General features: G+C 37.3%; 1 protein-coding gene across 3 annotated transcripts in view; it reads left to right on the forward strand.

The window, feature by feature from the left end:
* The window catches only part of TRAK2 (trafficking kinesin protein 2), a 66,253-nt gene that overhangs the window by 35,453 nt on the left and 16,469 nt on the right, over nucleotides 1-14,331 (forward strand). For 2 of the 3 annotated variants that reach the window (XM_082688922.1, XM_082688923.1), the window contains exons 4-10: nucleotides 6,594-6,670; nucleotides 8,393-8,509; nucleotides 9,460-9,669; nucleotides 10,287-10,365; nucleotides 11,818-11,948; nucleotides 12,611-12,685; nucleotides 13,875-14,012. In XM_082688922.1, the coding sequence (XP_082545048.1) occupies nucleotides 6,594-6,670; nucleotides 8,393-8,509; nucleotides 9,460-9,669; nucleotides 10,287-10,365; nucleotides 11,818-11,948; nucleotides 12,611-12,685; nucleotides 13,875-14,012 (827 nt within the window). Of the gene's footprint in view, nucleotides 1-2,390; nucleotides 2,473-6,593; nucleotides 6,671-8,392; nucleotides 8,510-9,459; nucleotides 9,670-10,286; nucleotides 10,366-11,817; nucleotides 11,949-12,610; nucleotides 12,686-13,874; nucleotides 14,013-14,331 lie in introns of those variants that run through there. The other variant, XM_082688924.1, reaches the window with a different exon arrangement.

The raw sequence follows: 14,331 nt of genomic DNA on the forward strand, positions 1-14,331 counted from the left end.
TACCTTCTTTAACTCAAACTGATTTCACAGCACAAAGACATGATTCTGTGTTATGTCTGAATGCTAGAGTTTGTCATTCTTGTGACTCTGAGTGTCTGGGGTTGGAAGCAATAATCAGATGTTTCCTGATATTTCACTTGATACTTTTATTTGATACTTTTCTCAGGCTGAATAGAGAAAGGAACCTAAAAAAAAAAAAGTAGTTGAAATTTTATTTGAAAATTTTAATGTCCCTTTATATCTCAAAACATTTATTATCCCAGTAGTTTGATATCCAGAGCCATCAGCTATCTTACTTTGTATTTCCTGTTTAACACTGTCACAGGAACGAGGTTAGTCACTAAGAAGCGTGGTTTTTGAATACTTAAGTAGCTTTAATAATTGAAGTAATGGAGACCTTTTTGCTTTTGACCTCATTCCAAACATCTGCTTCAGGATGAGCTGACTTTTTTTAATTCATTCACTATAAAAATGTTTTGTCCATAGTAGCTACTAGGATATATAATAAAAGTCTCTAAGTTCAACATTAGTATGTTGGTAAAATTCTTCTCATTTGGATAGATATGACATTGCATCAGTTCCTAAACCTTTTCACAGTGAGTGCTTCAGTGTCTTTCATGATTGTTGTGAAATACAAATTTTCACAGTAGTCATTAACTTGCTTTTAATAGTAGTTTTCCTAGAACCAGGTTATTTACTGTTCAGGGAAAAAAAAATTGTAAACATTGTTTAAACTTGAATTAGAATATCAAGAAGCTCAAATAAAACTATTTCTTCCTCAGTAATTCTTATAAGTAGCTGAATATTAAAGCTCTTAAGGTTTTCTTAACTTTCAAGCTTGAGAAGTTGCTTGCTTGAGATTTTCTGAGAAATGCTTGTTTTTTATTTCCAAGAAAATTCAAACAAATTTCTTCAGAATAAGTTTCGTTTCTGTCATTATTTTGATAAAGTGTCACAGAAAGTGCCCCTTAGTTTACTTTTTCTTTGTCATAAATGCCATTAGCGGATGGAACTGTAGCCAGAAAGCTGTCTTATCATAATTTCATGGAGTTACTTTTAGGAAGAATTTTAAATAAAAATAAACTTCTTTGGAAAATAAATTATAATCAAATTCTAAAATACTTGGATTTCCAGGACTTTATACAAAGTAAATCATGATGTTCAAGGGAGCAATTGAAAACTTAAGATTAATAGGCTGTTACAGACCCATACTTCCAGGGTCCAGAAAACTATCCTCATCCTTTAGTCTAAAGATACTATTTTCATTTCAACAATTTGAAAATTGAACTATGTATGATATACATAAGATTCTGAAGCAAATAAACTAGGATTGTAATTAGCCCTCTAATTCTTTATCTCTGTACTCTACCCCAATTTCACTGTTAATTTTAAAGATATCAATTCTTTGGGTTACCAGTTCACTCCAATATAAATACACTTCATTTTGAATTTGCATCTTATGAATGCAAAAGATAAGTGGTTTTCTTTATTTAGCAAAGTGATCAATGTTTTAAAAAGCCAAGCTACAAAACATTCTCTGACCCTTTTCAGCAGTTTTCTGTCCCTTTGAGATGCCAAGATCTGTGGTTGTGAATAATCATTATGCACCCTCATAGGCTGTCCTGGGGTTTAGCTCTCTGGTACTACTTCAGCCTCTTCTTATCCGTACTTCCCTCACATACCAGGAGGTACTCTGCTCCATAAAATGCATTTTAACAGCTAATAAAAAGAGGTGGCACAGGCAGAGGCACTTTCTTTTGTAACACAGAGAAGTAGAAAGAGCTGTGAGAAGAAAAATAAGTTTAGGAGGAAGCATGGGCAGGGATTTGCTTTGGGAGCCCACCTCGGATGGCTGCAAGGATACCGGGTGTTCTCTGGAGCCCTCACCAAATCAGAAAGAGATTGTTTACTTTTAAAATAGAACACTTGAGAGCAGTGGGTGGGTCCAAAAAAATAATTCCGTCCTAGTCCCTGCCATGTATAATTTTTAAGGTAATCAGAGAATATTTTACATACAGAACAAGTCATTTCAGGATTTCCTTAATTTTATTAAGAGAGAGACCCAGAGTGAGCTATGAGGGTGAGCAGTGCAGTCAGAGCACATCATTACAGGAAGTGCCATTTGTTCATGGAAAGGCTGAAAATAGAAAGAAGCCCGATCTGCCTTTCAGGGTATTTTTTATTTGAAAAAAGGGGATACCTGTACCACTTTCTAATGCATAAGAAAAAAGGGTTGGGGGGAAATTATTAGTTTTACAAGTTTTATTATTTATTTATTTTTTTTAAAGACTTTATTTATTTGACAGAGAGAGACACAGCGAGAGAGGGGACACAGGCAGAGGGAGTGGAAGAGGGAGAAGCAGGTTTCCTGTGGAGCAGGGAGCCCGATCCCAGGAGTCCGACCGGGATCATGACCTGAGCCGAAGGCAGCAGACATTTAACAACTGAGCTACTCAGGCGCCCTGTAGTCTTGTAAGTTTTAGTTAAGAGCTTGACATCACTTGGGGACTTGTTAGAAATACAAAATCTTGGGCCTCTACCCTAGATCTGCAGAATCAGGAATTCTGGAAGTGGAGAATAGCATAGTCTGTGTTTTAACAAGTCTTCCTAAGAGTCCTCCTGTTTTAACAAGTCCTAACATCTGAGAACTACCAGCACAAAGCATTGTCATCCAAAGCTATATGGCCATTTCATAGTGATTTTCATTGGAGAATTTAAGGAATTAGGAAGGGAGCGCAATTTTGTAGAGAAATACAGTTGTAGAAATAATTACTTCTGGTTATGCTTTTCCTCAAGGTTTGCTCCCAAAAATTATTAATCTATACTGGCAGGAAAAGAAATATAACTGATAACGTTCAGGAAGCAGTAGCTGTAAGTCAGATCATGGAGGTTAACATATTTATATTTCCTCTCAGCCAATTCCACAAAATAATTAAGTCGTATGCCCCAAGACATCTATTGAGTAGTATCTGTGGGAGTATTGAGAAAATTGTCTCACTCATATCATTGTATGTAGGGCTTAATTCTCCCCTGGAACCCTGTTGAGAAAGGCATTCCCAGATGGTGTAAATCACCAGACACTTTCTCTCTGTTCTCAGTGCTTTTGAAGGCCGTTTGTTGCCTTGTAGAAACATTCTCCATATTACAGCAGCAAGAGCGGCATCTTTGGGGTTGAAACCGGAAGTCCTGTCTGTAGTTACCAGGAGCTCTTGTGGCTTTGACTATGCCATGTGGGCCGTTGGTGTTTCATTTTTGGTTTTTGTTGCTTTGTTTTTGATTTTTTGCTGCAAGAGGGTTAGAGAGATTAGAAATCTTCTTAAATTGCAGTAATTGTAAAAACTCTAGACCTTGAAAAGAGACACATGAGAGACCTATCAAGCACCATCTCATGACAGAGAGCTCAAAATGGATTAACATGGGCCCTTCCTATCCTGAAAAATATGTGAGGTTGAATGGTCAATGGGAAATTATGAAGACTTAAAACTTAAAGTGAGGATTGATAAAGAACTTATGTATATCTCCCCCCCCCCATATTTTTTCAGGAACATCAGGTTCTCCAAATCTTGCACCAAAAATGTTGAACATTAATCAACTGCCTTTGAAAACCAACTTGCAAAATTGTTCTGTAAAAATGTTTATCATCTCCCCTAATATATAAAAAATTTTTAAGAATTAGGAGTTTCCTGTCTGTAAACCAGGAAGGTTGCTAATTTCTACCCTATGTAACATTTTTATTTTAACAGCTGAGAACTGATGGGCAGTTAGGATTTGATAGAATTGATTATAATAAAATCAGTCTGCTTGGCTCTCCCGTTTTTGGTTACAGAGTTACAGAGCAGAATTAGTGTCTCACTTTGGCAGCATTTAATTACAATGCTTAAATGCCAAGAGAACACTTAAGAGATTTGCCCTGAGTACTTTTGGAATCTTCCAAGCAACGCATCTACCAAGAGGACTGTGTTAAGGAAGAGAAGACAGAACTGATGGGCCTGCAAGGAGGAATTCATTGCATTTCTCTGTGCTTTGCGACTGACTGACGTTAATTGAGCTGCTCTGTGCAATTGAGGTGGCCCAGCTTTGGGGCTGAGTAGCACAGATAGACACTATTCCACAGACAACAAAAATTGGAGAATTCTGGTTGCCTTATCTAACTTTTTTGCCGTAACAAATATTTAAGCATTTGAAAATTCATTTTTGTTTTTGAAACCTCTGAACAAGAGCTGCTATTTTTTGATTGCAAAGATAATATTTATTCTTCATGGAAAATTTAGCAAAAGATTAAAAAAAGAGAGAGATCAACCATAATCTGTACCCAGAGATAACCACTATGATATTTTAACGTGTATCCTTCTAGCCTCTCTTCTATATCCATATGTATACAAGAGATGCTCACAATTTTAAAACAAAATTGGGATCGGTGTTGTTTTGTAACCTGCATTCATAGATGGATCCTGGTTATTCCATCAGGTAAAGGCCTTCTGGTCCTGGCGGGACTGTGACAGGAACAGCAGCATGGTGCAAAAAGCCCATTACTGAGAATGAGCAGAGCCAGGTTTTTTTTTATGACCCTGTGAGATGGAAGTTGTTACCTCATTATTCTCACTATTATTCATTTCTCTTCATTAAAACACCTTTTAATCTAAACATCTCTTTTCTGTATTACTGTGTCCTTTATTTTCTCTTCCCCTTTCTTCATGTGTGACTTACAACTCACTGGCTCTTTATTACAGCCTTAATTTACTTCCAAATAAATTTACCATTTTACCTTCAACTCTGGTCAGTCTTGTCATATCAACTATATCATACATTGTTCCGGTTAGTTTTATAAAAATTGTTTTTAACTGAGTCTCTAGGATTCCTGGTTCTTGCTTCGAGTGTTAACTTCTGAATTGGGAGTTTTCATTGCTAGCTCCCTGTCAGAACCCCTGGGTGTCTCTCACTTCCTGCATGTGCCCTGGGGCTCCTGCAAATCAATTAAATTAGAATCTAGAGATGAGTCCCACCACCCTAGGTTACATTTAACTTTGCAACCATTGGCTGGTTTTCTGTAATTAATTTAGAACATAGATATGATTTGATGTTTTTGTCTCATCTTACTGAGGCCAGAAATAATGGAGACCTCACACTGTAGGTAAATTGTGAAGATTCCTTTGGCCCAAAAGCCTGTTTCTCTTACTCCTGTGGTTAAAATTGTGGAGCCAGTTTTTCCTACGTATAAATATAGATGCTCTGGGGGTAAAAATGTTTCTACCCAGATCTTTTTAGTTTCCATCTCCTATTACTATTAATCCAGCACTTTGTTTTACTTTTAGCTAGGAATAAGATGTCATTAATAATTAAGTTCTAGGTAAGTCCCAGATTCATTTTAAGGAGTTTTGGTAGAAAGGAAAATAAAAAGCTTAAATAAAAGTAATACATATCCTGGGACGCCCGGGTGGCTCAGTCAGTTAAGCGTCTGCCTTTGGCTCGGGTCATGATCCCAGGGTCCTGGGATTGAGCCACACATCGGGCTCCATGCTCAGTGGGGATACTGCTTCCCCCTATCCTGCTCCCCCTGCTTGTGTTCCTTCTCTTGCTGTATTTCTCTCTGACAAATAAATAAATAAAATCTTAAAAAAAAAAAATCCCTCTTTTAGTATGCATCATTAACTTAAAAGGGTATCGCTTATTGTGACTGTGGAAATCATTGGGGTCATGCTAGTCATTCTCTTTGGAGCTATACTATTCAATGCATTGACAGTTCCTGAATGTAATGCAGAAATCCTGGACTTAAATTATGCAAATAATAATATAATATACAGTTTATCTTAAAGATTTATTTATTTATATGACAGACAGAGATCACAAGTAGGCAGAGAGGCAGGCAGAGAGAGAGAGGTGGTGGGGAAGCAGGCTCCCCGCTGAGCAGAGAGCCCGATGTGGGGCTGGATCTCAGGAACCTGAGAACATGACCTGAGCCAAAGGCAGAGGCTTTAACCCACTGAGCCACCCAGGCACCCCTGTAGTTTATCATATAGTAGAGACCAACATATGGTGGCAATTTTCATAAAGAGTTTTTAATTAAGCTAAAAAAGATTATGCTTCATAATGGAACTACAAAAAGGCCTACTAGTCCGTTCCTTGTTTATTGATATTAGCTCACATAATAGGTGATCACAGATGTTCAACATACAACAGAATTCTAATTAAATATATTTGTAATAACACAACCCCTCACTAACTTACCCCTTGGGAACTTTAGGCCATGACACAATCGGTGATTTAATCCATTCTTCAGGTCCACAGTCTCTAGTGTGAGTGGACCAAAGTTCTTACTGGAGGAGGAGGAGATAGTAAGGAAGAGACTGCCTTATGATAATTTGAGAACTTCATTAATTCATTGTATGATATACATTTTGGTTGTAATTATTGGTCTATTTCCTGAGTGTCTAATACATAAATATTTCTTTTCTTCCTTCACATATATTTTTATTTCCCCTGAATGACATTTTGTAAAAGCCTGGGTTTGTTGTTGTTATCTTTCAACTCTTGCAAATATTTAAAATTTTCTTATATTTCCAAATACTATAAACATTTGTTTTTAACTGTCTTAGTTCTAGGCACAGACAGAGTGGAGCAGATGACCAAAACTTACAATGATATCGACATGGTCACACACCTCCTGGCAGAGGTAAGAATAGATCTTCTCTTTCTCTGGCACTAAAACTGAACAATCATTTAAAATCTGTCAAGTTTGCGAGTCAAATGAAAAACAGTCATGTCTTTGCTCTGGGTTATTTTGTTTAAGGCTGTTATAAGTGGATGGAATAACTGGTATTCCAAAGTAGAATGGCTCCTGGAGTTTATTGTTAGGAAGTTGCAGAGGGTTTAATTTTTGTTGTTGTTATCATGGTGCTGGCTTCCCTATCCCTATCTTAAAAAGGGGGAAGTTTTGTTTTGTTTTGTTTTGTTTAATAAATCCTTGCTATTACCCTGCAGTAGAGGTGCCCATTCAGGGATAATCTCCATTGCAAATCAGTACCAGCAGTTCTTAGCATCTTCCCTTTTTTAAAAATTTATTATTATTATTATTATTTTATTTAAAAGATTTTACTTATTTGACAGAGAGAGAGAGAGAGAGAAAGCGCCCAAGTTGGCAGAGAGGCAGGCAAGGAGGGTGGGGAGCAGACTCCCCGCTGAGCAGAGAGCCTGGTGCAGAGACTCTATCCCAGGACCCTGGGATCATGACCTAAGCCAAAGGCAGATGCTTAACCAACTGAGGCACCCAGGCACCCCAGCATCTTCCCTTTTTTACTTTCAGCTCAGACTATTATTTGAGCTCAGTTTGTCCATGACATTTTTGATATGTACCATGTTTCTCTTCCAGCTGGCATTCTTAGAGGTGTCTCAGTATACGTCACCTTCAGTTGATCTTACAGAAACTTTCTCTTTGAAGTACCCCTTTCCCCTCTCCCTGCAGCCGCCTAGAATGATGTTGTGTATGCCACTTAGCCTATGCTGGCAATGAGATCAATGGGCCTTGAAAGTTTGGAGATAATTCATCCACCTGTTTTCATATGTTTTAGAGCAAAAGGATAGAAGCTGAATTTTATTTACAGTGATTAGTGCAAGTGGAACCCATGCTTGTACATAAGGCAGCTAGATGTGTATTGACAGTTTCCATCACAGAGTACAGTCCTCACCATCACCACGTAGGTGGGATTCCCACATGCTTGCTGTGTATCATGTCTACGTAGGAGTAACTCTTGCTTTGCTTGGCTTTTCTGTAGGCCTCCCTGCATCATTACCATCGACTTCTTTAAACTCCTTTCTTCATGCTTTAGCAGAACCTGTAGCCTCAGAACTTCTACTCTGTCAACTCCTCTTTTATCTCACATTATCATTTTTTGCAGCAATTGACAGTAGGGTTTTTAGTTACGCTTTCCTTTAAGCCTCTAGCTCTGAATACATAGAAACTTTGCCCTCATTGGAACTGTTGTCATCACACATACTATGTCCTTACTGTGCATAATAGGCAAATGCATTCAGTAAATATCTGTTGGACTTTCACTGTGTGCCAGGTCCTGTTTTCATTTTTTAAAGACCCTATTGATTTTTTAATTTCCCCAAGTCATAAGTTTAAAGACTGGGTTGTTTGATTCTAATCGGGTGATGAATAAATCTCACTTGAAAACAAATACATTCTTGCATTTATAACTCTGGTGGCTGCCCATTTGACCAACATATATTAAACACCACCAGTGTGGTCGGGTCCTTATTTGTGATATCTGGGCATTAAAATAAATCTTGATGCTTTCCAGGACATTGTTTTTGAGTTTAGGGAAACTGAAGAATTTCTAAACTACCATTTAATTTTGTTTGTACTCAAAAGATGTGTTTGGTGTTCTAATAGAGAGATCGTGATCTGGAGCTAGCTGCTCGAATTGGACAAGCTCTCTTAAAACGGAACCATGTCTTGTCTGAGCAGAATGAAGCTCTGGAGGAGCAGCTGGGACAAGCCTTTGATCAAGTAAGTCTTTGATCAAGTATTTGTAGCATGAAATAATTACTTCTTGGGCAATGAAGAAATTTATTTTTCTGGGTGCCCCTGAAGTGGTAACAATAGGTAGGTAAATAACACCACTGCACCTTGTCTTTGTTGGCGGCCATTGAACTAACCAGTAGAGAAATGAAGTGTTACTGTGCAGAGGTGAGCTCATGGGACTCGACCTTAGTCAAGGTACCTACCAAACATGAGGCACCCTGCTTAGATTCTAATACTGTTTCCTCCTCCCTTTATGTAGACTTTCTGTGTGATCTTACCTTAAATTTATTTTTTAAATAACCTTGAATAATAGATACCCAAATGAGGTATCTTTATTCAAAAATCCAAACAAAAGGAAAAGGTGAAGAAATTTATTTCATGTAATAAATATTCTTTCGTGAGAACTGATTTATTGTTAACTTGGAGGGTTACATTTAAAATTTCCTGTAATTTGTTATTTTCTGGTTTCATTTATATTTTATAAATGCATTATATTTAATAACATTTGAACCTTTAAGTTGAAAATATTTATTTTCTAAAACTAAAGTTAGGAAGTCATGCAGAGTTATACTTAAAAGCATAAATGAGACTTTGAAGGAAGGGTCTATTGTGACCTTTGAAGGGTTTTTAGTTTTGTTTTGTTTTTAAGTGTGAATGTATCATCTTATGTGAAATTTTCTTCTTACATTCTTATTATATTGAATATAAAAATTGGCTTCTCATCTAGCACAGAAGAAGCTATATTGGTTGAGTTAATGCTCTAACATTGTATCTTAGAAAGTATCTGAAGTTTGTTATTCTCTTTTTAACACTTTAGTCAGGAAAATCTAGCAACTGATTTTATGGATTTTTTTTGTGGTAAGAAACAGTTGCTCCATGAAATAAAAGCAGTGTTACATGGAAACATCTTATAGATCAAACCCTTTGATGTGCAGGTTAATCAACTGCAACATGAGCTGTCCAAGAAAGATGAATTACTTCGAATTGTCTCTATTGCTTCTGAAGAGAGTGAAACCGATTCCAGCTGTTCTACACCCCTCCGGTTCAATGAGTCCTTCAGCTTATCCCAAGGTTTGCTGCAGTTGGACATGCTGCAAGAAAAACTCAAGGAACTGGAAGAGGAGAATATGGCTCTTCGATCCAAGGTACGTACCCACTTTCCCACTAATTCCCACTTTCCTTTACCTTTAGATTTAGGTCCATGTAGTGCTGAGGTAAAATATGGCATAACTAAGGATTTGCTATTGACATTCCAATTAGGGGGTGACAGCCAAAGCGTGTGTATTTGCCTTTCATTGATACTTAGATCCCATTCATTGACGAGTAGATAATAGTAAGCTGATAGATGAAATAGAGAAAGCTACAGCATGGTATATATGTCTTATGGAGTTTACACAAAATAACTAAATAATTACAACTGTGATAAGAACTATGTTGGAAAATTACAGGGTTTCCTGAACTTGTATAACGGGGGGAAAATCAAAGTCCTACTTAATAAGTAAGTGACTTTTTCATGGAGGCTAGGGATTAGTGAGCCTGAAAAGTATGGAAAAGGGGAGCACCAGGGGGGAATGAGTAGTCATGTGCAAAGGCCCTGAGAGGAATAAGGGGAAGGTATTTGTCATATCCTGTCCCATAACTTTATTTTAGATAAAGCTTTTTGGATTTTGTCTTTCATTCAAATGAGAATTAAAGGTTTTTAAAGTTAATACTCTAAAGTCATTGGAAGATATTACCCAGACTGATTTTTTTTTTCTTGAAGGCTTGTCACATAAAGACAGAAACTATTACCTATGAAGAGAAGGAACAACAGCTTGTCAATGACTGTGTTAAAGAACTTCGTATGTATTAACACATTTTATTTCATAGTTTTGGGGCAGTTCTTTGGTGGTATCTCACCAACTCAGAAATTAAATCATTGGTTTCAGTAGAGGCATCTCAAGAAATAATTTTTTAAAAGTTACTGAAAATCTTGGAATATCACATTGAGCCCACAACTCTAAACAAAACATCGTATGTACTTTTAAGAAATATCTTTATTTCAAATTGCCGTCATCATTAAAGAAGGACCTAGATTTCTATCAGTTATAGCACATTAGAGTGAAAGGAACTGAAGCTTTTATTTCGTCAATGAGGAAATAGTCCTATAGACGATACAAAGACTATGGTTTGCCAAAGTTAGAAAACTGGTAAGTGGCAGAGCCAGGGCTTAAATGATGGCATAAAACTTGACATTTAATGAGTATTTAAGTGCCAGCTATATGTTTATAACAATGTATTTTGGTTTGATATTGTTGATTAAAAATAATTTGTAAAAATAAATCAGCTAGAAAAAGGCTTTACTAGAGAACGATACCTAATTTCTCTATAAATATATTACCTTTTATGTTGAAAGAGAAGATATGAAATATCACGTCTGTTCATCTGGGCCGTGGGCGTCAGAATGGGATAGCTTAGAATGACAGTGTTAGAGAACCAGAAAAAATGTCAATTGAATCTTCTCCATCAGAGCTCCATCATGCAACCTTTTTGCTCTAAAAAACCAAAGAGGAAATGACTTGCCCACCAGCTTAGGTCCCAGTCTCCTGCCTCCTTATTGCCCTCCTTTGAAATGTTAGAGACCTTCTGTCAATTTTTAAATAGTTTTATATAACACTGAGAAATAGTTTTGCCACTTGCGTTTGATGTCCGAGTTTTTACAAGCAAAATTTCCTTCTTCCGTGGAATTCTAAAGGTTCTATTTTACGTGCATGTATGCTAGGCTCCAGGGATTGCTTCCGAGGCTTTGCTCGGTTTGAGAGCAATCCTGGAAAGTCTGTCTTGTACAGAAGCATCTCCATAGCTTTAACAGATTGTGACTGATTCGTTTGGAAATGTTCCTTGTTCGATTTGTTAAGTTTAATTTTTGTTGCTTGTGGGAAATTATTGATGTCCCTGAAGAGTTCTCAGACACACATATGAGGTGATGTCGTGGTACTTCAAAATGTATAGAACCCACGTGTTTTCAGCCTTCCGACAAAGACTGCAACCCAAACCGGGAACTTGCTTGCCTTTACGCGTCCTCTCTCTTAGCTTCATCGTCGCCCATCCGGCCCTCCGCACTCGCCTGTTTCAGAAGACCCTTTATCTTCTTCTACTCAATTATCTGGGTTTATTTCTTAAATTTATGTTACAAGTCTATTTGTAATATACTCCAGTGCTTTTTACAAAATAGGATTTCGCCTACAGGACATCATTTGCCAACCCTTACCCTCCATTTATATTGAGTTTTGCATTTCTCTTTTGTTGCCCAGGTGAGACAAATGCTCAGATGTCCAGAATGACTGAAGAATTATCTGGGAAGAGTGATGAACTCATTCGGTACCAGGAAGAGATCTCCTCTCTCTTGTCTCAAATTGTGGATCTTCAACACAAAGTTAAAGAAGTACGTTCATTCATTCATTCAACAGATGTTTGTTCGGCACTGGCCTCATACCGTGCCCTCTGCTAAGTGCTAGATACATTAAGCAAAGTCAGTGTGCTCCCTACCCCTTTACAGTGCTGTAGTCCAACTGCTGGTGTAGGCTTTCTCATCAAGAAATGTATGAATAACTTCTTCTAAGTTACTATTTCTCTCTCTCAAGTGGGGTTATATTTTCCTTAGAAAGCTATGATATGAATTAGTGACTCATGCTTATTGACCTCTGAACATGTTAATTAAGATTTTATATTCTGCGCATTTATTGCTTTTATTTGGATTTTGAAAGGTTGGCTTTTTATAGGCCTCTAGACCTTACCGCTGAGATTTACTCTTAAGATGTCTTTAAAAAAGGTAGAGTAGGGTGCCTGGGTGGCTCAGTGGGTTAAGCCGCTGCCTTCGCCTCAGGTCATGATCTCAGGGTCCTGGGATCGAGTCCCGCATCGGGCTCTCTGCTCAGCAGGGAGCCTGCTTCCTCCTCTCTCTCTCTGCCTGCTTGTAATCTCTCTCTGTCAAATAAATAAATAAAATCTTAAAAAAAATAAAAAATAAAAAATAAAAATAAAAAAGGTAGAGTAGCCCATATGTTATATGGGAAGGCTCATTTTTCTCTTTTAATATGTTATTAGCATGTGATTGAGAAGGAGGAACTGAGACTTCACCTACAAGCTTCCAAAGATGCCCAAAGACAGCTGACAATGGAGGTAAGCAGCTCTTCCTTGGTTTTGTGCAATTTGGGGGCAGGGGGGGGGGGATAGTTTCTTTCATCTTAATGACCAAGAATGATTAAAGGTGATTACCAGATTTTAAATAACAACGAAAGAATAAGATTAAATTTTGAGATCTAAGAAGTAAAGCAGTTTAAAGGTTCTGTCCCTAAAATTAATGACGACACCTTTCCTGATTAATAGAGAAAATCTTGTCTTTTGTAAGATTCTTTAGGCATATGTGACCCTTTTACTAATCTACCTTAATCCAACAGTTTTTAAAATAATTTCTTATGATGAGTGTTTTTTCAGATATGTCAGGAGAAACACCAAAACTCTTTTACTTTTTATCTATATAAAAATTCTGTGTATTAGATATAATTTGGTGGTTCCCTAGGATACACTAAGAATAAGAATCACCTGGCAAAATTGGTTATAAATGAGATTCCCAGGTAGAGCCGCCAAAAGCTTCCAATAGAGTAGTTTCATAGTAAAGGTCTAGAATCTGCATGATCCACTCCACATACCACACTCGAAGAAATTTTTGAAGTTAAAATGTTCTCTGAAAAGGGCAGCTGGGTGGCTCAGTCACCTGAGTGTCTGCTTTTGGCTCTGGTCATGATCCCAGGGTCCTGAGATCCAGCCCCACATTGGGATCCCTACTCGGTGGAGAGTCTGCTTCTCTCTTTCCTTCTGCCCCTCCCCACTGCTTGTGCTCTCTCTCATTCTCTCTCTCTCTCTCAAAAAAAAAAAAAAAAAAAAAATCTTTAAAAATATATGTAAAATTCTGAAAGTTATATACTCTTTTACCATGCTCGTGTACCTAGCTATATAAAGAAGATTCTGAAACAAGGGAGGAGAAACTACTTGTTTGGGATGACTAGATCTTGTCATTTCGGAGTGTCATTTCAGAGCGACATATAAAAATATGCACATCTAACATTATGCTAAACCTAACTTGACCCATAGCTATTATTCCTCTGTAAGGTTGTGTGTGTGTGTGTGTGTGTGTACACAAACTGCTTAGTTTGTTTTAGGGCTTTTCAACAGAAATATAATTTCTGTTGAAATTATATTCATGAAGTTATCTAGCCCTCTGGATAAAATTAATCCCAGTGGGGTTTATTTTCAACATTGTCATGTTGAGAATATAATGAAGTACACCAATTACCATCCTTTTTTTCAGCTGCACGAGTTACAGGACAGGAACATGGAGTGTCTGGGAATGTTACATGAATCCCAAGAGGAAATAAAGGAACTTCGAAGTAGATCCGGCCCTGCTGCTCATCTCTACTTCTCACAGTCATATGGAGCTTTTTCTGGGGTGAGTTTTATGGGGTATATGTTCCTTGCTTAAGGAAGCTTGCTTAAGTTTAGATTGTTCTGAGAGTGATGTGGTTTCTGGTGTTATAAAGTATCTTGAGAAGAAATAACATGGTTTATCTTTGTTTCTGGAATTCATTTATTGATTTAGGCCTTGATTTACATATTTACATCTACCTTAATACTCTTATTTATTGCAACCTTTCTTCTAACAGACAACCATCCAGTTTATTGTAATGTATAAGATATACCCTAAGGCAACTAGGTTTAGGTCTGTGTACCAAAGAGCTACTTAAACTTGGGTCATCCTTACCCTAGGC

Source organism: Mustela nivalis, assembly GCF_964662115.1.
Source record: "Mustela nivalis genome assembly, chromosome: 11".
Taxonomy (NCBI): Eukaryota; Metazoa; Chordata; class Mammalia; order Carnivora; family Mustelidae; genus Mustela; species Mustela nivalis.